Source organism: Seriola aureovittata, chromosome 4 (assembly GCF_021018895.1).
Source record: "Seriola aureovittata isolate HTS-2021-v1 ecotype China chromosome 4, ASM2101889v1, whole genome shotgun sequence".
NCBI classification, from domain to species: Eukaryota; Metazoa; Chordata; class Actinopteri; order Carangiformes; family Carangidae; genus Seriola; species Seriola aureovittata.
In genome coordinates this window covers 14,053,922-14,077,645 of record NC_079367.1, presented here as the reverse complement: position 1 = coordinate 14,077,645, position 23,724 = coordinate 14,053,922, and the positions used below count along the sequence as shown (strand labels likewise).

The window sequence follows — 23,724 nt, the reverse complement described above, 5'->3', positions numbered from 1 at the left end:
TACATGACAAAGCAAGGGAACCCGTCCCATGACACATTGTTATGCATCTGCTTGATTAATCCCGAATCCATAGATAAACCTTTTTTGTGCATGGAGCCGGTCTTTACTAACCATCTCTTGCCTTGGATTCCTCCACCTTCAATCCCTCAATGCCTTCCTCTCTCTCATTTCCCCTGTTTTTTTCTAAATAGCCCCCAATCCTGCCCCTTCATCCCTCTCCTCACCCCCATCTCTTTCCTCCTAACAAGCCTTTCTATCTCACCCATTCACCACCCTCTGTTATTTCCACAGCGTGTGTGTGTGTGTGTGTGCGTGTGTGTGTGTGTGTGTGTGTGTGTGTGTGTATCTATGGGGGTTGAGTCGCGGAGGGCGGGCCATTAGTTTGTTAGTTGGTTCTGCAGCTCATTGAGCTCATTGTGCTCCAAAGGCCCTGTAGCCCAGCTGGACTCAACAAGAAGCCAGGACTCTCTTTCAAATGTCTCCCCTCCCCCCCTTGCTTCAGAAAGCGCCCCCCCCACCCCCCCCATCCCCAATACTCTCAATCCTCTCCCCCATACTCCCAGTAATCCCCCAACTCACCCAAAAGAGATTTGTTTATAGAAGTAAACTCAACTTGCTGACCAAATAGCTTGTTTATAGATAACATTTGTTTACTTAACCAAATCAACAGAAGGGCCTGCTTACCTCAAGGCACTCATGCTGTTGACATCTTGCTAATGGCTTGTTGTTCACAGTGGTGGTCTTCATCTCAGGGCAAAAAGAAAACAAACATGCAGACCCAACCTGTTAAAGACGATGAACTAATTAGGGCAGCATCTCATGTCAGGGTTCGCACCCAGAGGTCAGTCGCAGTATAATTAGGCCTTGTTCACAATTTGCATTAAATGCATCTTGGGTCATATGAGTAGAAACGACTATATTTAGGGGGTGGTCTTGAAGTTTGTCAACATATTTGGGGCCTTGCGCTGGCCTGGTGGTGTTGATCTGTCATTCCTTCTCTATCAGCCACGACCAGTTGTGCATAATCTACAACAACCCCCCCCCAAAACAGCTGATTTACCTATGGAAAATAAATGTACCTGTTTTGTTGGGGGGGGTTTGATTGGGCAAAGAAGATAAGAAGTAACAATGCTTGAAGTGTTATTTTGTGGTGAGTTTCTAAAGGAAGTGAAATCCAATAACAAAAGGTCACTAAAAAGATGCATTTGGGATGCGTTCTGAAGCCAGGTGAGAACGGCCTGTCCGTCTTAATTGGATCTCGACACAGTCTGGTGTATCTGGATGAAACTGCATCTAAATACGATTGAGGAAGTGGTTTCAGAAGCAGACACAAGAGGTGAACACCCATTTTCTTTAGGGGGGTAGTTTCATGGCAATTTATAAAGCAAAAGCAGAGACAAAAGAAATGTTTTGACTGACATAGGGAGTCATGTTTACGTGGAACATGTCAGGATGGACATCAGGACGCCACAGGTATGTGAGGAAGGACACCAATACAGCTTCACATGCATATCACACAAGTCAAAACACGGCTGGCTGAGGCAGCACAGTGGTAGAATGTACCTATACCATTACATCATCACAAAATAAGGGGGTTGGGGTGGGTTTGAGACCCCCTGTCAAACACACACAAGCATGTGTACACACACAAACACACACACTTAATGGTGACCACTTGGCTGGACCAAAACAAAGCTTTTTGGCAGGCTTTGTTCTCAGCTGAGCTCATCTTTGTGAAGGGGGCTCAGAGCTATGAGCTAGTTTCAAGAACTTCTCCCTAGAGTAGGCGCTGAACGCTTTAAATATTTATTTTTTACAACTTTGTGCTTTCGTTCAAACCATATGTTTCACTTTGAGCAGGACCTGCCCCAGGGGGAATCAAACCCTTATATCTGGCCACTAGAAGAACTGAACTGTACAGAACAAACTGAAAGCTGTTTATTACTCTGAAGTTGCAGCCAACTGTTTGCCAACTTGTCTGACCGCTGCACATGCTGTTGCAATGCTCCTTACAATCCCAGAGGTGTGACAACTTCACTCCTGGGAGAACTGTGTGTGTGTGTGTGTGTGTGTGTTGTGTGTGTGTGTGTGTGCGTGTGTGTGTGTGTTCTATCTTTGTGAGGATCAAATGTCTTACCAGTGACGGTAGAAGAATGAGACGTTTGTTGTCAGTGCTAACTTTGGCGGTTTGTGATTAGTCTAATAGGTGAATATAAGGTTTGAGCTTAAGGAAATACAGTTTATACAGTTTATTTCTCGTCCCTGCAAAGATAGAGGAACAACCCTGCGTTTGTGTGTTCTCATGGCTCTGCTCTGTGGTGAAATTTTTCACACTTCTACCTTTACCTTTGAAATCAAAGCCTTCGCTCCTCCTTGTCTGTCTCAAAGGGCTAGGGTGTCTCCATACTTCTCTACCCATATGTTCAGCTCTCCTTTTTTCTGCCTGTGTTCCTTTTTCTGTCCTTGTGGAAGCCATTTCTTGTGGGTGTTTCTCTGCACACACCTGCGTTTGCCTGCTTTCTTGTGGTTTCCTTTGTTATAACCTCTCTTTAATTTGTTTTAGCTACTACCAGTGGCACTTCCTCCAACTACTCCATCTGATAAAAGACACACAACTTTACATAGTTATTTGGCTTGAAAGAATAGGGGAAAATGCATATTTATGCTTTAGATTTATCCCAAGAGGGACTTTTATGAACATCAGTCATCAGCCAGTGGACATAATCATAAAATATCAGGATTGTGGGTAAAAGTTTTGGGTCTAATTAATTTGGTGGCAAGGATGATATTATTTCAGCTACATATACATCATTATCAGACCAAAGCTTTGGTGATATCACTGATAAGGCCTGCACTTTCCAGCAAAGAACCACTTATTAGCATCACACTGGCTGAGCCCCCTGGGAAATAAAATTATATGTATAGAATAACTTCATATAAATATATAAATAAATCATTTTATAAATAAAAATCCCCAACTTTATATTAATGTATATGCTTAACAATTAAATAATTATAGCTTTCATTTATTCACTTACCATGCAGCAGATGAGAACACAGTATTTCAAAAACAATGGTGTTAAAGTTGTCTGGATAAAGTTCAATCAAAATGTCCTTCCTCGACAACAGAAGTGCTTACAAATATTTTAAAATGATATGTTCACGATGTTGGATGTTTGTTGTACTGAGCCATTTAAATCATAAGCTAATTTTAAAACTAAGAATGATACCTGAAAACAGGAACTTAATGTTGTTTAAGTTTACATTTCATGGAGCCTGGGGGCCTCAAGCAGCTTTCAGGACTGGGGTCTGGTGGAAACAGCTCGGGGCTGACTCTCAGAGTCGTGGGAGTGGCTAACAGCGGTGTTAGGTTTTAAATCCACACGTGGTCCGGGTCTTGGGCTTGTTTGGCACCGCAGACTCTGCTGGAAACTTCTGACCAACTCATGCCAGCGAGTTGCCCACGTCTATCAGTGCGGGGGCAGACGGGGATCGGACGAAGCCTTTGATAACTCAATATAATGCCATCTTACCCCAAACTCATCCAGTTTGCGGACCTGGAGGAGATGATGTGCAAGGTAAACGGAAAGCGCAAAGAAAGTTGAGCGGAGAGTGGAGCAAAAGTTGGCTAGGTCACTGCAGGGGTTAACGCTAGCTTAGCTAGCTACGCTGCTAACTTTACGTTGTTTGCTCTCCTCATCTGTTAACGTCTCATTTTTTGCGGATTCTGTTGGTGTGCTGTTTTGACTGTTTACTATTAATCACGGTCTTTATTGAGGGTTTTATGTGAGCTGAAAGTTAGCCTGGACCTGAGGCTAACTTGTCAAAAAGTGGGAGCGAAGTTGAGGCTGGTGTTAACTATGCATCGCAGCATGGGCCCATTAAACTGTCTACTTATTAGCTAACTCGGTCATTTTGTCTAAGATAAAACCACTTTAGGTAGTAATTTGCCACGACAGGTGACAAGCAGGTTACAAGTAATATCGGTTGCTTATTAACGGTAGACGACGCCAACAGGTTCAATCAAAACAGCACCGTTATCAACCAGAGCTTTTTGTGCTTGAAACAACCAAAAGTCACCAGTTACAGCTGTGAAGCTGCGCTTACAGCAAGGAGATGTTTAACTCTGTAACTAATGGCATGCAGTGTAATGCTATTTTAATAAAATGAAGAGGGTTTCACTGTACTGCATGTGGTGCACAGCAGCATACTGTAAGTCTTCCCTGCCTATTCCCATCACAGTAGAATATGTGTAGGATGCCAGGTTTAAACTCTGTGGTAGAGAGGTAGAAGAGATTTCTGCTGTTTTTTGATTTTTGATGTTGTTGCTGTCAGAAATACGGTAGTCACCGACCACAATTTGTCCCCCAGTTCAAATGGCAGCAGCAATGTGATATAATATTTCAAATATTATTTTTGATTTAGCTCATTGTTATGCCCAGTTTGTAAATATCAGTCTTATAGTCACCTAGGTAAGCACATGTGGGTTTAAACTACTCCTTTACCAATGCAATGTAGTAATGGTTTACAATACTGAAACAAGTTTTAAAGCATCACCACGCTGCCTTGAATATTGCATCAGAATGTATTCTTACCTGTGATAATAGAAATTCACAAAAATAAATGTTTGGCAAATGTTCATGTTTTAACATACACTTTTACACCAATATTTATATGTGTTATACTTTGATTTACTCAGGATGCCAAGAAAAGAAAAGTATATTTCAAGTAATGCTTACCAGAAATCACATTGAGGAGTGTATCAGGAGAGAATAAAAGAAACAAATAAACAACAGTATTTTGCATTTGCCAAATGTAGATTGAGTGTGGAAACTGAAAATGATTACATCCTTGTTGTTGATCGATGGCACAGCTGTGCTTTAATTGCTCTGTAGTCTCTAAGTGAAATGCCAACAGTCGTCAATAATGGAATGCCGCCGAGGTTTTGAAAAATGAATCACCGGATATTAATTGTAATAGTTATGGGCTAATATTTTGTTATCATCTGTTCTTTCTACAGCAGTTACTCAATCTCGACCTGAGGGAGTCAGACAGACGGCTACCATCCCGCAGTCTGGCAATGGGAACCCCAGGTTACAACGGTCAGCCACGTAGCAACACATCATTTTCTCTCTCATCCCTCTGCCTCCCCACCGACCCTAATGTCGGTGTATTTTTGACCTCCAGCCAAAGGGGGCAGCAGTCAGAAAGCTGGCTGCCCTCCCAGCTTTCTGATTCCTCCCAGTGGGGAAAGTCAGGCTTCCTTGCCCAGCGCTCTGTCAGCATGATAGAGACTAGCAGCACTACAGCAGCAAGTCTAGGCTGGCCCGGGACTGACATAAAGCACTCCCAAAGTGACATCAGTCCCACTGCACTCAACGCTAGCTCCTCCTCGTCCACCTCATCCATTTCCACCTCCTCTTCCTCATCACGCTATAAGACTGAACTGTGTCGATCTTTCACTGAGAACGGGTTGTGCAAGTATGGTGGGAAGTGCCAGTTTGCTCACGGGCCAGAAGAGCTGCGGGATCTTAACAGACATCCAAAATACAAAACGGAGCCATGCCGTACGTTTCACACCATCGGCTTCTGCCCGTACGGGATCCGCTGCCACTTTGTCCACAACAGTGAGGAAGAAAAGAAGCACTCCTCTCGCTCTTCCTCATCTTCATCCTCCTCCTCCTCAAGCATTCCCCAGCAGCCGCCTTGCTCCTCCCACACACACAGACCTCCTCTTGTCAGACAGAGCTTCAGCTTTGCTGGATTTCCCTCTGCTCCTCAGCAAGCCCTTCAGCATGCCCTCTCTGGTCATCCTCCTCCTGCCACTGCGTCTTTCACACCTGATTTCTCGGCCTCTCCTCCTTCCTGCGCTGACATAACTGACCTCCTGTCTCATGCCTTCCTGGAGATGGACTCTGCTTTCGAAGCTTCTACTACCCACCAGTACCAACCTCCCATGGGCCACGCCACTGCAGCAGATCTCCAGTCTCCATTCTTGCCTTCCCCAGACTCTGGCTGCTCTCCATGTGGACTCTCTCCGACCGGCTCCCCTTCCCTGAGGCAGAGTCCCAGTGCCACTGGAGTCTTTTCAGGACCACTGGGTGCTAGATCCCTGTCCTACACCTCTCTGTCAGACCAGGACCAAGACGGAAGCAGCTCTGCATGCTCACTCAGTGGCTCCGAATCCTGCGGTGGCATTAATGAAAACAACGCCAGACGTCTGGCTGTATTCAGTCAGCTCTCTGTTCCCTAGGATGCTACTGGGTTCTGCCTTTAGGCAGAAACACAAACATACATATTTACACACATTCAGACATGCAGACCCTGGACACGCTGTTGAGACACAATATATGCAGCACACACATATCCATGCTCAAGCACACGTAATCTTGCATTTGACACATAAATGCACATTCCCCTCTCACACAGAGCCACAGGGCCGACACCTCAGACATCCTTTGCACCTGTGTGGCGTCAAAGGAAACAAAGACTTAAGTGACTGACTCAGCACACTGACAGAAAATTGCCTGTTACACTTATGGCTAAATTGCCGCTGTCATGTGATTAAGGGAAGCCACGGTGATGTAGAAAAAAAAAATGTGTTGCCACCAAAACAGAGTACATATCAAGATAGAAGTCTAATAGTGGTGGAGGTGTTTGATGCTTTATCGAAATAGTAAGTCGAGATGGCAGATTGCGAGACAGATATTTTAATCACAGTGTGATTGTCCTCAGTGCCGTTTGTCGTTTAGTCCAACCTCTCCATTCATATTTACATTTTATCAGCCTCTTCCGAGTGATCAAAAGAATGTGATAAAGCCAAAGACATCTGTTTGTAGCGGAAATGTTTTCATTATGGTGGGACAAACACATAATGTGACCTACGTTCTGTAGTTGTTGTTTTTCCATTAACTGTACACAGTATTGTGTTGATAAGCTGGTGAAATTGTTATTTTTTTTCCCCTCATAACTGCACAGTCTGAGGTTGTGTGTCTATCACTGGCCTCGAACCTGAATGTTAAGTTTTTAAACAGCTCAAGTGCCTGTATGGTTATTTTAACAGGTCATGTTAGTGTTGAACCAAGATATGCTGGGTTGTTAGGAGAGATGTGAGATCTGAGGAGGGATGCGAGTCTTTTAATTTCCTTTTTTTTTTTTCTTTTAGTCACATAAGCTAGTGTGAGTTCAGGTCTCTATCTTGTTTAAGATACCTATAAAATTGTTGTTCTTCTGTCTCTCATGCATTGTTGACGAATGCCACAAGTAAAATGCCAAATGACCAAATTTAACCTGCCCTACGAAAGGAGGAGGAGGGGCTTGGTATGACCTTACAACAAAAGCCAAATGGGCTTGATCATACTTTTTCAAATCCCATGTTCATGACATATCGTTTGTCTGTATGACTTGCCAGCTGAGAAAACAGAGCATGGGAATTTTATGGGCTTTCATATGTGAAGTGTGCCAGTAGAAACAGCAGGCATTGAAGAAAATCCATCTGCACTGGCAGTCTAAGGTGGACAAAAACGTAAATGAGATGCCATCACATTATTGTCCATGTTATTTTGTGTAATCTGATGAGGTGTGAGCTCAGCTTGGGTTTCAAGGCACTTGGCTGAGAAGTAAAGTTTAACCAAGTCAAATGACTACTTCACAAAAGCCCTGTTTTTTTTTGTTTTTTTTTTTTTTTTTACCTCTGGCAAGTTTTCTAAAACATTAGTGGTGCTAGTATGTATTTTAGATGATCTTAAACACAAACATTCCCAGGCGTGGGATTTAATTCCTCCCTTGTCCACAGGCACCACTGATGTTAAATTATTGATGAATATTCATGTTTTTGTGACTCACCCCATCACCTTCCATCTCTCTGTCATTCGGTATTAATTCTTCCTGTTCTGGCTTTGTACTGTTACAAATGTGACACGAGTCGCATCCATGAATACTGTGCTCCCAGGTGTGTTGCCTTACTGTGCTAGATCCAGCATACTGTAGGGTTAGAGTACATATGCTTAGTGTTTTAGAAATTGTTTCTCAGCTGTTTTGTGTGTTTATGATGTAGTTTGTTAGAAGAGCGGACAATGTGCTGTTACTGGTCTATTTAAAATTGCCTTTTCATCAACATGTTTGAGGCCTGTTCAGTGTTGAAGGTGATAATCTTTAGTAAATTAATTTCTTTAATTTATTTTAACGTATTTATAGAGGACTTTGAGTTGTTAATGCTTGTATCAAGTTTAATATATTTGGGTTTCTTTTGCTTCTTTTGTACTGGAAATAAAGTTTTGTTTTTTTAAGTGACTATTTTAGTTTATTTTACATACTTACCTTTCAGGTTTTTACTTGATCCTGTAGAAGCATAATCTGCACATGCAGACACCTCTGCTCTGAAACCTTGAGCTGAGGTGCTGATGCAGCAATGCACAGGTTATGACACTTGTGTACATTTGCCTGCTTGTAGGATATGCTGTTATAATATATTTGCAACACATTTGTGACACTTCAGGTGCAAGCTGCAGGAAGGAAGGAAGCTGAAAACCAATGAACTGTAATTTATTTTTTTTATTCTAGATCACACTCCCCCAGTGGCTCTGTACTGTTGAGGTTAACTCTTTCTATACACAATGTCAAAAGTGAAGATGAAACTAATGCACTTTACACTGAAGCTGATATCTCAAACTAGAGGCGTAAACAGTGAGTGATTAGTAAGACAGATAAACAAATTAGATGACAAGGACACAAATTGAACGTATCAATGTAAACCATATACCTCAAAACAGAAAAAAAAAAGTTTTCAGCTTTGTGACAAAACATTTTTTATTGATTTTTAATTTGATTTTTAATTTGTTATTTTTTTTATTAGGCTTAGACATAGTTTTTTTTAGTTATTGAACTAAGACACAGGTGAAGTGGCTCAATCCATAAAGAAACATTTCATTATTTAGTTTATCTGAAAACTTGAAAAATCAACATACCTTGACATGGTTTTAAATGGTTTTTCAAGAACTCCTTTAGTGTGAAATGTGGATTACAGTTTATTCAAAAGGGCTAGATTCAAACACTACACACTTCTATTTCCACCCATAGCTTAAACTATACAGAAGTGAAACTTCGCCAGAATTGCTGAATTCCTCCATGATGCGGTGTCTGCTTGAAGATTAGGCTTAAGACCCAATGCTGACGATTGCTTCGTAAGTCAATGAAAATCTTCCCAGGTTTTTATACCTTAAGGCTTTAGCAGTTTTTCTACATCCTCTGAATAAAAGAGGAAAAAGTATGAATATTAAAAGAAAGTAAATTCAAACCATAGCAATTGGCAACTAATGTGGGGATTTAAAGGTTAATGTGTGTGTGTGTGTGTGTGTGTGTGTGTGTGTGTGTGTGTATATATATATATATATATATATATATATATGTGTATGCTACATTGTGGTCTCTTATTCTAAAAGTTCTTACATATTTCCTGATGCAAAATTTTCAAATCAAAATCAATTTTTCAAGAGTTTGTCCAGTCTGCCCATCCCACCCACTGTGCTGTAGGATAGCAGGAAACTTGTGTGTGTTTGTGTGTGTGTGTGTGTGTAGTCATGCCACTAAGATTTCATGTGGAGATAAGAAGTCCTTTGTTTGTGGTTTAATCTTACCAATTCTGGGCTCCCACCCATTTCCCGTCTCCCTCACTGCCTCCAGTGATTCCATCCTTCCTCCCTCATTTTGCCCCTCTCCTTTGCTTCAGTTACATCCCACCATCTCTCCCTCAGTGGTTCAACTCTGCGTACCAGCTGAGTGGTAGTTTCATCTGCTATGGTGTGTAAATCAAAGCATCCAGTGCAAATCTCATACCACGTTCACAAAATAAAGAAATTAAAAAAAAAGGAAAACTTTCTTCCTCAAGAAAAATCTACAAAAGTAGATTCTCAATATCCCATAAAAGAAGAGAGGGCAGGGCTTAAGTTGCATACTCATGGCTGACCCTCCAGGAATCTCTCTTTGCACACACACACACAAGACCTATTATCTTGTCACTGTTAACATGAGATGGGCTGGCTGTCTGGGAGTGATTAGTGGCTGTGAAGGGGTTAAAGGCATGTGTGTGCTCGTATGGTTTCTCTGTATGTGTGTGTGTGTGTGTGTGTGTGTGTGTGTGTGTGTGTGCGCGTGTGCGCGCGCGTGCGTGCGTGCGTACGTACGTACGTGCGTGTGCGCTGTATTGTGTCTGATAGACATTCTCCCACACTCTTGCCCTGTGGGACATAGGAAAGGCAGGCAGATGGCTGTATTCAGGTCCACTGCGGGTCAACATATGGCCCCGAGAGACAGTTTGTGTTTGTGTGTGTGAGACAGAGAATCTCACTGTTAACTATGCATGAGTGGAGGAAGTTGAATAGGTAGATGAGAAGGGAAAAAAAGGTAACAGTGGGGGCAGAAAAGAAGCGGTGAGAAAGAGGCGGTGAGATAAAGAAGGGATGGTGACAACTTGGGAGGATGAAAGTGGGCGGCATTCTGTCAGATCATACCGGTTGTTAAATATAGAAACTTGGTCCTCAGCAGATTTGTTTAGAATGCTATGCTGCTGCTAGTTAACTTCCCTAAATGCTATTACTAAAGAATAAAAAAGTTTAAATTAAACTACGAGCTATAGCATACTTTATTCTGTTAACATCATTCTGTTACCATCCAGGTAGCATCAAAACATTGATTCTTTATGGAGAGCTGTTATACGATCTTTACTCGGACATGTGGATGTTACGCATCTGTACAGATTATTCAGTTTACCAGTTAATTTACAATGTTTTGTAATTTAGAATTTGATTTTAATTTAATGGCTGCTACTAAATTGTCAGGGTTCAACACTGATTTTAAATTGTGACTGGTGATTTCCACCAAATTAAGGAACTGAGTGAGCTGCTTTCAATAAGCCTAACCCAGATCAATAGTCTCTGTCAGTTTCTCACACAACAAAAGACTTCAGCCAGTCCATGTGGACAGTGTTACTGAATTGTAGCAAGTCATCATTTTGGGAGAATGAATGCTGATTTTACTTGCAAACCCCCCACATCCTTTCTCTCTTCTAGTCCCTCCTCCTCCTCCTCCTCCTCGTCCTCCTCCTTCCATTCACCGTTCCCCTTTGTGAGCGTCTTGGTGACATTGTGATGCAGGGTAAAGCAGGAGGAAGGGGAGCGAAGCCATGTAGAGCAGCTCAAAAACAGCTGTTGCTCAACCCTCACCAGCATCCCTCTGTCCCAAGTCTCCAGATTCCACTCACTTCATACTGTTTGAGACATTCAGGTACAGGTACAGGAAACCTCTCACAATCTCACCTCTTCCTCTCCCCCGCTATAACACCTTCTCCATCCTCCTCTTTTTTTCTTCACCGCTTCCTGTCCGCCCCCACATCTAATAAACTTCTTTTTTCCACCTTTCATTTCCCTCCAGCCTCCTGTAGAGGCTCTTCATTCTCTCCATCTCATTTTCCTCTTCCCCACTCTCTCAGTCCCTCCTCCACCAACTTTCTACAATTCCACCCCCTCCCAGGCTTTCTCTCTAATCCCTCCTTCTGACTTTTTTTTCCTTCTTTGCAGAGAGGATTTGGGCTAAGTGTTTAATGGGTTGCAACAAATGGGCAAAAGTGTGGGCCGTAGTCAGGTGCTGCACATTTATGCAGACGCCTAACTCAATTTCCTGATTGTGTTTTTCTTTCACAGGATTCATACAGTTGTGAAGTTCCAAAAGATGATATCTCTATTGATACAATGCACTACGCAGATAAGCAGGATAGAGAGGCAGTCTACTTATAACCAGGGATCTTGTTTAACTTTTCTTGAACTCTAAAGCTCATTCAAGTACTCTTGTCTTGAGGGCTTCCATACTGAAGTAAGGACATTACCCACTTCAAGTGCTAACCCAAAATTTAAGACAAGAGAGTTAAGATTATATTAAAGGGAAATTACAGCAACGTAGCATTGCACTTCCATGAGGTTGGGAGACTTAAAAAGAGAGCTCAAAACTGATGAAGCAAAATTTGAGGTATCCAGAATTTAGTCCCTAGCATGGGGTCAAGCTCCAAAAACTCTGGATCCTATGCTTTCCATTATGTAACCAATGGCAACCATTTTATTAGACCCTCCCTCCCAAACTCCTTGCCATTTGTTTGTAACACCAATTTCTTAAAATTGTAAAAAGCTCTCTCGGGAGCCACAGAAGCCATTTAACAACTGTTTTCACAGGCCGATTGTAACTCTGCATGATGAGAAAACTCTTCATGTGTAAAATTGGTGGAGTGCCTCTTTAAGATGCAGTCCAAATAATTCTCTCTCTCTCTTTCTCCTCCCACTATTTTATGTCAACCATTTAAGCTTTGTGGTGCAGTTTGTGAACAAACAGCTGAGTTGGGTGGCAATTGTTTCAATGTTGGTGAAAGACTAAAACCTTCTAAACTGATGTGTTAATATTGTTTAAAGCAGAGACAACAGCAATGGTCGGCGCATAGTTTATTAATTGATGCTCCACCAAAACATTTTTGTAAAGGGGAGTGAAAACCTTTAAAACCAAATTATAAAATGAAACTTTGAAATGTTCATTATTGCCATGAACACAGCCAAACTTTGTCTGGGTGGTCATGTCCAGGATATCTGCCTGTTTATAATCTGCTGTGCTTTAAATAGAAAGGATGTTGAGATTTATGCACCCTTGACTAAACTTAATTTTCCATATACGTGAGCGAGTAGGATTTTGCCCTACACTGTTGACAGCCGTTTTTAGCACCATTATGTCAAATATGCAACAGAATACGGGGGCTGGGTTTCATGTTGTGTCTAATATAGACTGTAATGACACAGTGGTAAGAACAAATATGTAAAGTAGCATCCACAGCAGTTTTTCAGGCCCAAAACTAAGTGAGGGACACGTTGGGATCACATTAAATTGATACATTTGCATGTAAAGACCTTTATTGTGTAAAATTATTACACTGATGGCAGTGGAGTACTGGAATACAGCCAGGGATACTTTTATCAGAGCAGAGACAAAAAAATAAAAGCACCATAATCATTCAACTAGGGCAGTAATGTCAGTGTAGTCCCATAACAAAACTATAATGAAAATCCAGATGGTTAATACCTAATTATATTGTACCAAATCCGATGATGGATTTCACTGAACTAGGTTGACCTTACTGTGAATGAGCTCATTCACAATGCTCACTTAGACCTAAGACTGACCATGATTTTCTTGTAAATGTAAAAGTAATACTTTTGGGCCTGTTGGGACAGAACTGAATATCTCAGAAGCACAGTACACTCACATACCTCTTAATACCAAGCTCATGATATGGATCAAAAACATGAAAGGAATATTAATAATTTAAGCGGGGATGATGGATGATAGGAGATTGAACTGATGTTGCTAGTGCTCTCTGTGAAATGTGTTGTTATGCATAGGAGTGATTAAAAACAGAAAAGGTAACGTCATTTTACATAAGAACCTTATAACTAGACGGTTCTCTTTGAGAATTTGCATTTTGTTCTCTACAGTCCTGTGCGAACACGTGGACAAGTTTTGAATTTTGGCATCATTTTTTCATATTACAACATGATCTTAGTTTCATGGCACTGCAAAGTCAGGTTTGTTCAACTATGGGTTGTCCTCTCTGCCATACAAACAATGGCAATACATCAAAAGGATAAAGTAGAGATTTGAGACAACAAGAGAAAACAGACAAGGAGAAACTGGACACAACTTAGCAAAATGGTAACTGGGTAAATTGGTAAAGCAACATACATGAAAATAATAACAGATCTATATGTCCCTCTAGTGGCACAAAAAAGCAACTACATCAACCAGAGAGGAATTTCTTTATAGTATTCATCATGGTCAACAGGTGTTGTTGTTGCACTATTCTTGTCACAACATTATTATTCCATTTGGACAAAATGTTAAGTTGACAACATAAAATAAATAATAATAATAATTCTCATATCTGAGGAGGTACAAAGCAAGGTGTTATTAATAAATGTAAGAAATCCATGTAAACTAATTTCAAAGCCTTACAACCCAACTCAGTCACATTTGCAGCTTATTGTATAGTAGGAAAATCTTAATATTATACGTTAACATATCAATGCTGTACAAAGAACAAAAATGTACATCTTGGTACAAAAAAAATCATAACCTGTAAACCCAATTTGAGTGGTCAGCTCTGAAATATGACATCACCACAGAGGAAGAGAGTGATGCTTATTAAGTTGCCTTCATTCCACTTTCATTTGTAGAAAAGCTGGGCTTGGAAAACTGTTATCACATCTAATAATATAATTAAACTGAAATGGCTGTGCCAATGACTCATGCTGGATTTAAATTTTACCTGAAAATGAACTGAAATGTAAATGACTACCAGCATAAAAGAAACACCCAGCTCCTAAAGGCAATCTGCTACAAGGCAGAGCAAAGCACCAGGTGCTGGGTGCAGAGAAACACGTGCTGAATAATGAATCTGATGTGTCAGGTGTAATAAAAGGCTCACAAGCAGTTATTTGGATGGATGTTAAAGAAATGGTACGACAGTTGATAGTCTGCAATTATTATCCATAGTGATGTCTTATCCTAAATACTGCTGATCGTTCTCTTTTTTTCTTTTTCATTTCTTAATGGTAAGCACTCTGTCTGACTCAACATTGCAACACATTACAAAGAATATTAAATTACCTTGTCATTAACAATACATTCACATTCACATTATTGTATTCACAGCCACTGATAGTCAATATTTCTTTTCAAAGCTCGGCCAAAAGGGGTAAGTCAGGGCCGGGTTCCACTTATTTACTAAGAACTAAAGTTGAAAACATCACACATTGTTTAGCTCAAGTGGGAAATAACCTCTGTCAAAATCAAGATACAAAATGAATCCAACAAATCTTGTTGTGTATCAGAGTACCACGAGTAAAAGGTAAGCTCTGGCTAAAACTGTTTGCCCTTCAAGGGGTACCGGGTTATCAGCACAACCTGGTAAGTCCTGTTTGCCCCACCTGAAGAAATCAGGGTGGTGATTGATTCCCTCTGTGGTTGGACTGCTCAGTGGGAGGAATGGAACTGCTATCCTCCTACTCCCGCAAGGCCCTGTTCATCAGCACCAGGGTAGCAAAGAGGATCAGGTCACAACTTCTGGATCACCACCTGGAACTTACCTGGCAACAGAAAATGAAGGAGAGGTGAACCATTTGTTTGGACCTTAACAGATATACCCAAAATTCAAAAAATTAAGTCAAGGATACCTCACAAGAGTAACAGCAGTTTGGCCAATGGTAAAGACAATCATGGCTTAGTATACTGATAGTACTCACAGGATGGCATGACGGAGACCTCAGCTGTCACCACGCTGTCTAGACCCAAGTTAGACAGAGCTCCTCTCACCATGCCACATGAAAATGCGAGATACTAAGAAAACAGCACACATGTACAAATTAGCCTCAGCTACTGCTGCAACTGATTTTGATTCCTTTGGTACCATACCAAGAAAACAAAGCCTGAATTGCCTACTTCTGATCTGACTGTCCTCAGGTGACACAGCACTATTGTCTTTTCGTGTGTGCTTGTGAGAAAGTGAGAGAGAGCGTTTACACTGACCTTAGGAGCCTGATCCAGGTACTGTTTTCCACTGGAGAGCTGAGTCAACAGAGTAAACTTGTTGTCCTGTAGAACATAGGTACCCTGTGGTGGAAAATAAACAGAGGTATAGTCACCCAAGTGACAAACTATAAGAACAAATCTTAACTAACACTGAAGATTTAGTTTATTTTAAGTACTTCATTTATCAACACAGTTTTGTATAATTTTAAGTGGATTTAAAGGTTCCCTGTGCAGTTTTTGACCTCTATATTAGCAAATATCTTGTAAGGAAGGAAATACACTTGAAATACACTCAACATGTTTGTACCTCAAGAATATACTCAATGCATTTTGGTGAGTAACACTTAATGCAAACATAACTTTTATTTGTCTACAAATAAAAGTCACAGGAACCATTTAAATAATCCATGACCTTAATTGACTTAACTGTAAACCCGTTGCCTCAACAAACATAGTTACTATTTCACAAAAGAGATCCAAATTCTTGTTGGTGGAAAGGATTTATGCTCTGAAACTGAGCTTGTAAGGCCAGACATCTCAGTAGCTGAAGAAATTATTGTAGTTGAACCAAAGCCTTCTCAACACTACACTTTAATTTTACCTGATGGTTTGTTCGAAGGTTGTCAACCTGCCTCCTGAACACCTTTGTCCAGAAGTCTTTACAGACGAACTTCATTATATCCAACTCATCCTTAAAGCTTGGAGAGTCTCTGGTCAACCTGAACACACACCTGAACTTAAGACACTTGACATAGGGTAAGATACTTGTACTTATAGTATGTTTGTCCTCGTCTACCTCTCAATGAGTCCTTGTCCCACCCTGAAGCCCATGCCTTCCAGGACAGAAACACAGACAGCTCTGTCCTGAGGAGAAGAAATTCAAGCGGTTTATTTAGTCAGTGAACAAGAACTAACTTTATATGTATGTGAGTATGGAGTGCCCTGTAAATGGCAGCATTGTGTACAATATTGTTGCTTCTTCTGTATGTTATGTGTGACTGAGTTGATTGAATCGCGCCTTTGTTGAACACACCTTGTTGTCCATCTCTCCTTTACTTGCTTGCTGCTCCTTGTAAACATGGGACACGATCTCCATATGGAGAAATTCAAACAGAGCCTCGTCTGTCATTCCTGACAAACACACAGAAGTGATTATTCAGCTAAACAGAAACAGTTTATTTAACCTAAGTAGCCGTACTTCAAGACACAACAGCAAGAGTAAATGTGAAAACATACAGATTAGCGTTGGCTACATTGTTAGCACCAGATAGCTCGTGTTGTTTGCTAGCAACATTGTCCAAGCCGTGATAACTGCTTTTTTCTTTGTCTATCTCGGCATATGAGAAAGAATTGGGGAGGGGGACAATGCATGTGTATATGTCATACACAGTTAACCTAAATACTTTCAACAGAAGGAATAGCTGAATCTACTGTACCTGTCAAATTATTGTAGGCTACACGAAGTATATACGAGCCTGCTTCCTAGGTTGAGCTCGATATTGACACTAGGACGCTCCTCTGATTTTCAGGGAGGCGGAGTTAGCCCCATGGAACACGTTGGAAAGCACCCGGTGGCGATCGATTACATTACCACAAAAACTGAGTGCATTCAAAGAATTTATAAATCAAGTAACAAAACATATTGCTCTTACGCAGAGGGCACCAATAAACACCGTACTGTATCGCCTGCCTTACACCCATTTGAAAGTGACTTTAATTTCGGCGTACGCCGGCTTTAAATACAAACGATGCTATATAATACGAGTTGGGCATTTCTTCCAATCACGACACGATACATCACTTATCACGTGACGGTTGGAAAACAACCGATTTCCTTACTGCTCATGTGATTTGTGTTTTTGAGTTCACAGAGAAGGTTTGGAACTTTTTGCATTTATTTCACTGTATATTTTGGCATTGAGCGTTTAGCTATCGTTACATTATAGTTTGTCGGTTCATGCAAACCTCGTATGTCGCTTGCCTTAGTGTCGTTATTACCGTTATTTAGCTTCAGTAACCTCTGGTTTCAGTGTAGCTAACGACGTTTCGTTGTGTGTCTCTGTGTGTGTGCAGTCATGTCCAGCAGGTACCAGATAGTGGTGCAGGGCGAGGCGTCTGAGACAGACTCTGATGATGAAGTCTACATCACCTCCCTGCCCGCTCCACAAACTGCCTCAGTCGGAGCCAAGGTGTGTGTGTGTGTGTGTGTGTGTTGTGTGTGTGTGTGTGTGTGTGTGTTGTGTGTGTGTGTGTGTGTGTGTGTGTGTTCATGAACAATCTCAAACCTGTTTTGTCTGTGATCTTGGATGCTGTCAGGTTCCTGGAGAGGCGTCTGAAACAGACAGCGAGGGCGAGGAGGAGGAGCAGGTGGACCGAGCCTCTGCAGTGAGCCAGGAGGGCGCTCAGATACTGAGGAGAGACCTGCCTCCTCTTATCGTAGTCAGAGACCATCCTGATATACAGTCCATAGTGGAAGACAGGCCAAGCCCCACACACAGGCCATATGGTGAGCAATCCCAGTCATGATTATAGCCTGACAATAATTATTCCACTAACAATACTTACTGTGTGACAGAAAGCTCCCACCTTAAAAGTTTGCTTATTAGCTTTTTCTGAGCGTTCAATTGTATCTCACAGTCTTCTTCAGTAAACGGTTCATCCAGATGTATGATTGAGTGCACATATGAATGGAGCCAGATCCATTTGCTGATTGAAACTGATGCATTTGAGATGAAAATGAAAGCTCTGAAAAAGCTACTAAGTTTAGAGTGGTGGTGTGGTGGTGTTCTTATCATCGTGAAATACAGCAAGTAATGAAACATCCGAGTCACCCTGCTTACTCTTATATATTGCAGAGGTGTAGTTGGAGTTGTAATGATAAATGATCATAGCAGTTTATTCTCAAGTAATTCCGTTTTATGCATGTTTTTCATTACATTCCATCAATATTTTGTCATGGATCGTTTCGATCAAACGGATAAGTGAACAGTCAAAGAAAGACCAGTAGAGTTCAGATTTTTGTCTGAATCTGCAAATCTGTTCATTTTCCAGGTGACACGCTTTTACAACAAAAGCTGCGGGAGTCTAACAGCCATCTGTATCACGACGTGTCACAGACTCTACGGCAGGTTTATGGCGGTGCTGCCAAAGAGGTATGCTGAGAACACTTATTATTATATATAGTTTAGGTCCTCCAAAATACCTACTACACCATTACCACAGATGCCACTGCACTTATTCACCACTGTTGTGGAACTGAAGTAAAATATTTGAGCACAAAACATATTGTTCTATACAAGAAAAGTAATAGGACTAATGCTGGATAGTATTGAAAAAGATGCTGTAATGCAAACCTGTATTAAATAGAGAATCTCGGATGGCTATGACAAAGTGTGTGCTGTAATGTCAGAAACATAGAAATGACATACCAGTAACAAAGAGCTGCATCTAAGTGGCTGCAGTAAGACTTGATGATAAAAGAGTAGAATAGAACTGAGACATAAGTGACACAGTGTACACTATGATACCTTTGTCAGTTGTAACTTAGCAGGTTTCTGAGTTTTGTGAATTACAACAATCATTTACTTCACATCAACAGATTTGCGTTTCAATTGTTTGACTGTTTTTGTGAAAGGTGCGCAGTGCAACAGCTCAGCTGAATACGTCGCAGGGCGCCATCATCAACGCTTCTCACAGCATCAGATTAATTCTGGATGACCTGAAGGCTGTGTCTGAGAAGATTGACATTATCACCAGCTGTCAAATACTGCCTGATATTAACATGAGTGACCCAAATAATTATACAGCTCCTGTCCCTTAAAGAAAAAAAACAATATATATATTTAAAATAAACATTTTAACATAATTTCAGTGAATATGAGAGACTCAAGCTCTCAAAATAGCATGTTTGCTTTACTTTAGTGTAATATATACTGTGTGTATTTATCTGTCAGGTAATGTCTGTTCCTGTGTCTGGAACTTTGCGGATATTTCTGTAAAGAGCAGGAGTCGAGGAAAAAGAAAACACCTGTTCTGTCATCTCAAGTTTTGCATCTCTCTTCCAGGAGTTATAGTTTGGTGTACATTTCACATAGGAATTTATTGATAATATCCATTTTTTACCTGCAGTGCCTTGTAAATATTAATATAACTCAACGTATTATCTTAAACCACTGAGCTGATTTTTACATGGCTTATCATTTTGTGTCTGTTGTTTTCTGGTCCTCTGGTCCTTGATAGGCCAAGGAAGTAGAGCTGTACAGTTTTCTCATAGTATCATTTTTTTTTTGTTCTTTTTTCCCGTGTGTTAAAGCTGTAAAATAAAAGTAACTCAATAATATAAATTGACACATTGCCCTGATGCTTCACTGATGTGGCTTTGAATAAAAGTAGAGATGATTGAAATAATTTTCTCACTTGAAATTTATTGGTTATAAATATATATTTATTTTTAAATGTAAATGTAAAAAACAGTCAGAAAACAAGTACGTACAGTATGAGAATAATGGTCTGTGATTGTGTCGGTGTTGCAATTTCCAATTTCTTCAGCTGTTAACAAAACAAACTGTCATATTGCAAACACAATTTGCAAAAATATGTCACTTTAACAGAACTCAACAATTTGCCCAGTGTTGATCAAACATTTACCACCGCACAGAGAAGGACTTTAGCTTTGAGGTAACCTAATCATAGCTCCAAACACAACTACAAAAGTCAATCAAGTCCGACTGAATACCAGTATTGTTGTATTACTTAATGTAGACATGTCAAACAGGTGTGTAGATATACACGAACACCACCACCAGCAGGTTGAGAACTGCGCCAACAACACCCACAATGCCAAGCAGGTGCTCGGGGTCCACCTTGCAACGGGCCGATTCAGGAAGTGCACATACAGGATCGTCCAACTAAAAGAGACGATGAGAGAGAGAGAGAGAGGTGTACAGTTTGTTGTCAGTGTGTACAGTTCACAGTCATGCGCTCACAGCAGGAATTATTAGACTAAGACTAGTGTTTCAGCCACCTGATGGCGCCATTGACAAAGACATGACAACACCCACAAAACACAAAACTGCTCGTTTCCTCTGGTATCTTCTCTATATACCTTTCTGTCATATAGTTCTAGTTAAGTTTATGTGCTGCACACATAGTGTCATATTCTGTCTAATTATTTCTGATTAATTTTTGGACGCGATAGTGGGAGATAATCTATTTTATTCTACTGTGCAGCTACATATCTGCACATATTTTATCTACCACATAAGTATTTGCAATATGCTGCATGTATCATATCAGTTTTGTGTAATAAGCAGCACAATTTATGTTTAATTCATTTATAGGCAATTCCTAGTGAGAGATATTTGTTCCATACAGTATCTGTTATGTCAATGTAATAAATAAATTCTGTTTCCTTCATGTATAGACACGTGATAGTGAGAGATATCATATTCTATTCTCTTTGTCTAATATAGCAATACAGTGACAATACAGTGAGGAAAAGCATACCAATCACCATGGATTTTGCTGGAAAGCAAAAAAAAAAAAAAGAAAATCTTTGCTCTGATGAGCTGAAGAAGTTTTTTTTCTGAAATTTACCTCCCTGTTGTTTCTCTTTCCTCTCACTTCTGTTGATTCTGTTCTAGTGGGCTCCATTTGTCACCCTTCAAACTCACTCAGAGTGCAGTAAAAACTACTTCAACCTTAATCCTGTCCAGTCCCAAAACAAATAGATCCGAATATTCACAGGGAAGATGACTGCCAGGCACCACTGGTAACTCGTGGGAGTTTTAAGTCTTCGTTATCCTCTTCTGTCGGGGCTCTTGAGACCCACAGGTCCGTGATAAGAGAGAAGCTAAAAGGATGCTGTTTTGTTTGGCACTGCGTCTCGTGGCACGGTGAGAAAATGTCACACAAGGCCAAGAAGCTGCTCAGTCACTATTTCTGTGTCAGGTCATATATAGCTGGATTGTAGCTTCCTCTGTGTGTGTCCACTGTGTAATGTTACTGAGGGAGTGAGGGGGCCTCAAATACTTGACGTGACGTCACTAGGGCCCTCTTATTTGTGTGTGTGTGTCTGTGTGTGTGTGTATGTGCATTTTGATTATTGCTGTGTCTTGAAGTGTGATGGATAGGATTTGCCTCTATATGAAGGTGTGTGTGGAGACAGTTTGAAAACCCTTTATGGAGAAAAATGTAATTGCACTTAAAACGATCTGTTAAACTATTCCAGTTTACTCTATGGAATTCATTTCTTTTACATCACTGTTCATTGTTCAGCTTAAAAGTATCAAGCTGAAATGAGCAGATACACACCAACACGGTGCAGTGCTGATTCACATCCATCATGTTTAAAGCAGACAGAGGAGCAGAAAGTTTGCCATTGGACAGACTTGATAATAGAGATCCACTGAGGCTTCATTATAGGCAGTGCTGAGGGGCAGAGGTGAAGTGTTAGTTAGCTTCATAGCGAAACTCCTTCAGGCCATTCGTCATCTAATACCACTGGTTTAGTCCATGCAAATAATAATTTGACTTAATTAGCCTGTGAAATATTTAGAAAACATCAGATTTAGCTTCAGGAGAAAAAACTTACTCATTCAAAGAGATAATGTCTGATTAGTGCTGCCCAAACCTGAAAAAAATAAGGTTAAATTATAAGTCCTGCTCCTGGTAATCATTTGGAAAACAACTTAGATTCATATCCTTTAGTGTAAAGTGCATCCTACCAAATGATGACAAATGTCTGCAGATAAACACCTCTCTAAATCAGTTTAAACAAAAATGAAATGATTTATTGCCGGACTGTTGTATTACACTGTACATAATATATACATTTATGCTAATGTATTAGCATGATTTCTTGCCTGTCAGCTTATCTTCCCTCTTTTTTGTCTCATTTTCAAATCTCGACTTAAATTGAAATTTGAAATCAATGGAATAAGAACTGTATGTGTGTTTGGTCAGCAATCACCCTGGTCTTTGTCGTCCTTCCCCGACTGGAACAGAGGTAGCAGACCAAAGAAAAGGAGTAAAAGAAGCGTTTAATACATTGATCAGGGACTCTCATGGGATGCAGATAACATGAGTATAATGAGGCCCGAGAGACAGGAGAAAGAGCGATCGTCGTTTGCGGGACTAGCTTTTAAGCTAAAGAAGCATTTCTTGCATCCCCAGATATCTATTATTTCTCTTTTCTGTGTGTGTGTGTGTGTGTGTGTGTGTGTGTATGTGTGTGTATATACCGTGCACTATGCTTCCCTCAGTCTCAGCTGTGCTGACTGAGCTGCAGGCTTTGAGAGCTGCATGACTGATAAGTAATTTTGAACGAGGGCAAACACTGTAAACGCCATCACAACTGAAATGTAATCAAAGACAAAGGAAAACAACACCATGATGATGATGATGATGATGATGAAGATGATGATGGTGATGATGATGACTGTCACATCCTCTTATCCTTCCAATCACTCCTGATTATAAAGAAATTAAGCTAAAATAACATCAGAAAATAGAGGCATGTGGTTATATGCAGTTATTCTCTTATTCTCTTTCTTCAAGGGAACAGAAAATGGTACTAATAACATTGATTGTCAAATAGCAATATCAACATATTGATAGTGACTGGATCTCTACTTTTTACTAGCAGTTTCAGAGCTTCATTTTACAAATCTAAATGCAGATGCAAACCAATTTTAACTATTGATTACTGTTTTAACTGTCAATTACTCAGGAAGCCCCATAACATAGTACAACTGCACTTTGTCTTTTATGTAGATAAGTGCATTATATTTAAATGCCTGCACATATAAATATCAGAATAGCATTCAACATCAGGATTTGAGTCTTCATGTTTACTTTCATGACGGATATTTTCAGGATTTGTTGCTTGATTTTCACGAGTCAGCTGTTACTTACTGTAATCTGTCTCCTGTTTACTGTGCCCTTGACAGATTTTGGTATAATGCTGGCAAACTAAACTGATATGTTGTCATGAGACTAGTTTCCTGATTCATTCCAGCGGGAACGTGATGTCAGTGACTGGGATCTTTCCAGACACACTGTAGCTTCTGCATTACACAGAGATCTAGGTGCATCCGAAGGAGCATGAGC

General features: G+C 40.5%; 3 protein-coding genes across 4 annotated transcripts; 2 read left to right on the top strand and 1 right to left on the bottom strand.

Moving 5' to 3' along the window:
• Nucleotides 1–3,397: 3,397 nt before the first annotated feature.
• Nucleotides 3,398–8,292, top strand: zgc:114130 (uncharacterized protein LOC570332 homolog). Its single transcript, XM_056375218.1, has 2 exons — nucleotides 3,398–3,578; nucleotides 5,021–8,292. Exons 1-2 carry the CDS (start codon nucleotides 3,522–3,524, stop codon nucleotides 6,251–6,253), a joined length of 1,290 nt encoding a protein of 429 aa, XP_056231193.1. The 5' UTR covers nucleotides 3,398–3,521; the 3' UTR covers nucleotides 6,254–8,292.
• A 4,618-nt stretch (nucleotides 8,293–12,910) lies between these two features.
• On the bottom strand, nucleotides 12,911–17,138 carry trappc6bl (trafficking protein particle complex subunit 6B, like). Of its 2 annotated transcripts, none has more exons than XM_056374684.1 (7): nucleotides 17,052–17,138; nucleotides 16,649–16,746; nucleotides 16,412–16,479; nucleotides 16,217–16,334; nucleotides 15,613–15,696; nucleotides 15,330–15,423; nucleotides 12,911–15,173 (listed from the first exon to the last, which is right to left on the bottom strand). In XM_056374684.1, the coding sequence occupies exons 2-7, from the start codon at nucleotides 16,742–16,744 to the stop codon at nucleotides 15,142–15,144; spliced, it is 492 nt and encodes a 163-aa protein (XP_056230659.1). In that variant the 5' UTR covers nucleotides 16,745–16,746; nucleotides 17,052–17,138; the 3' UTR covers nucleotides 12,911–15,141. The 2 variants fall into 2 exon arrangements, with proteins under 2 accessions (XP_056230659.1, XP_056230660.1); XM_056374685.1 differs by lacking the exon at nucleotides 17,052–17,138 and adding an exon at nucleotides 16,852–17,011.
• Nucleotides 17,139–17,386: 248 nt separating this feature from the next.
• Nucleotides 17,387–20,022, top strand: bloc1s3 (biogenesis of lysosomal organelles complex-1, subunit 3). Its single transcript, XM_056374683.1, has 5 exons — nucleotides 17,387–17,491; nucleotides 17,689–17,804; nucleotides 17,932–18,121; nucleotides 18,667–18,767; nucleotides 19,250–20,022. The coding sequence occupies exons 2-5, from the start codon at nucleotides 17,691–17,693 to the stop codon at nucleotides 19,433–19,435; spliced, it is 591 nt and encodes a 196-aa protein (XP_056230658.1). The 5' UTR covers nucleotides 17,387–17,491; nucleotides 17,689–17,690; the 3' UTR covers nucleotides 19,436–20,022.
• Nucleotides 20,023–23,724: the final 3,702 nt, after the last annotated feature.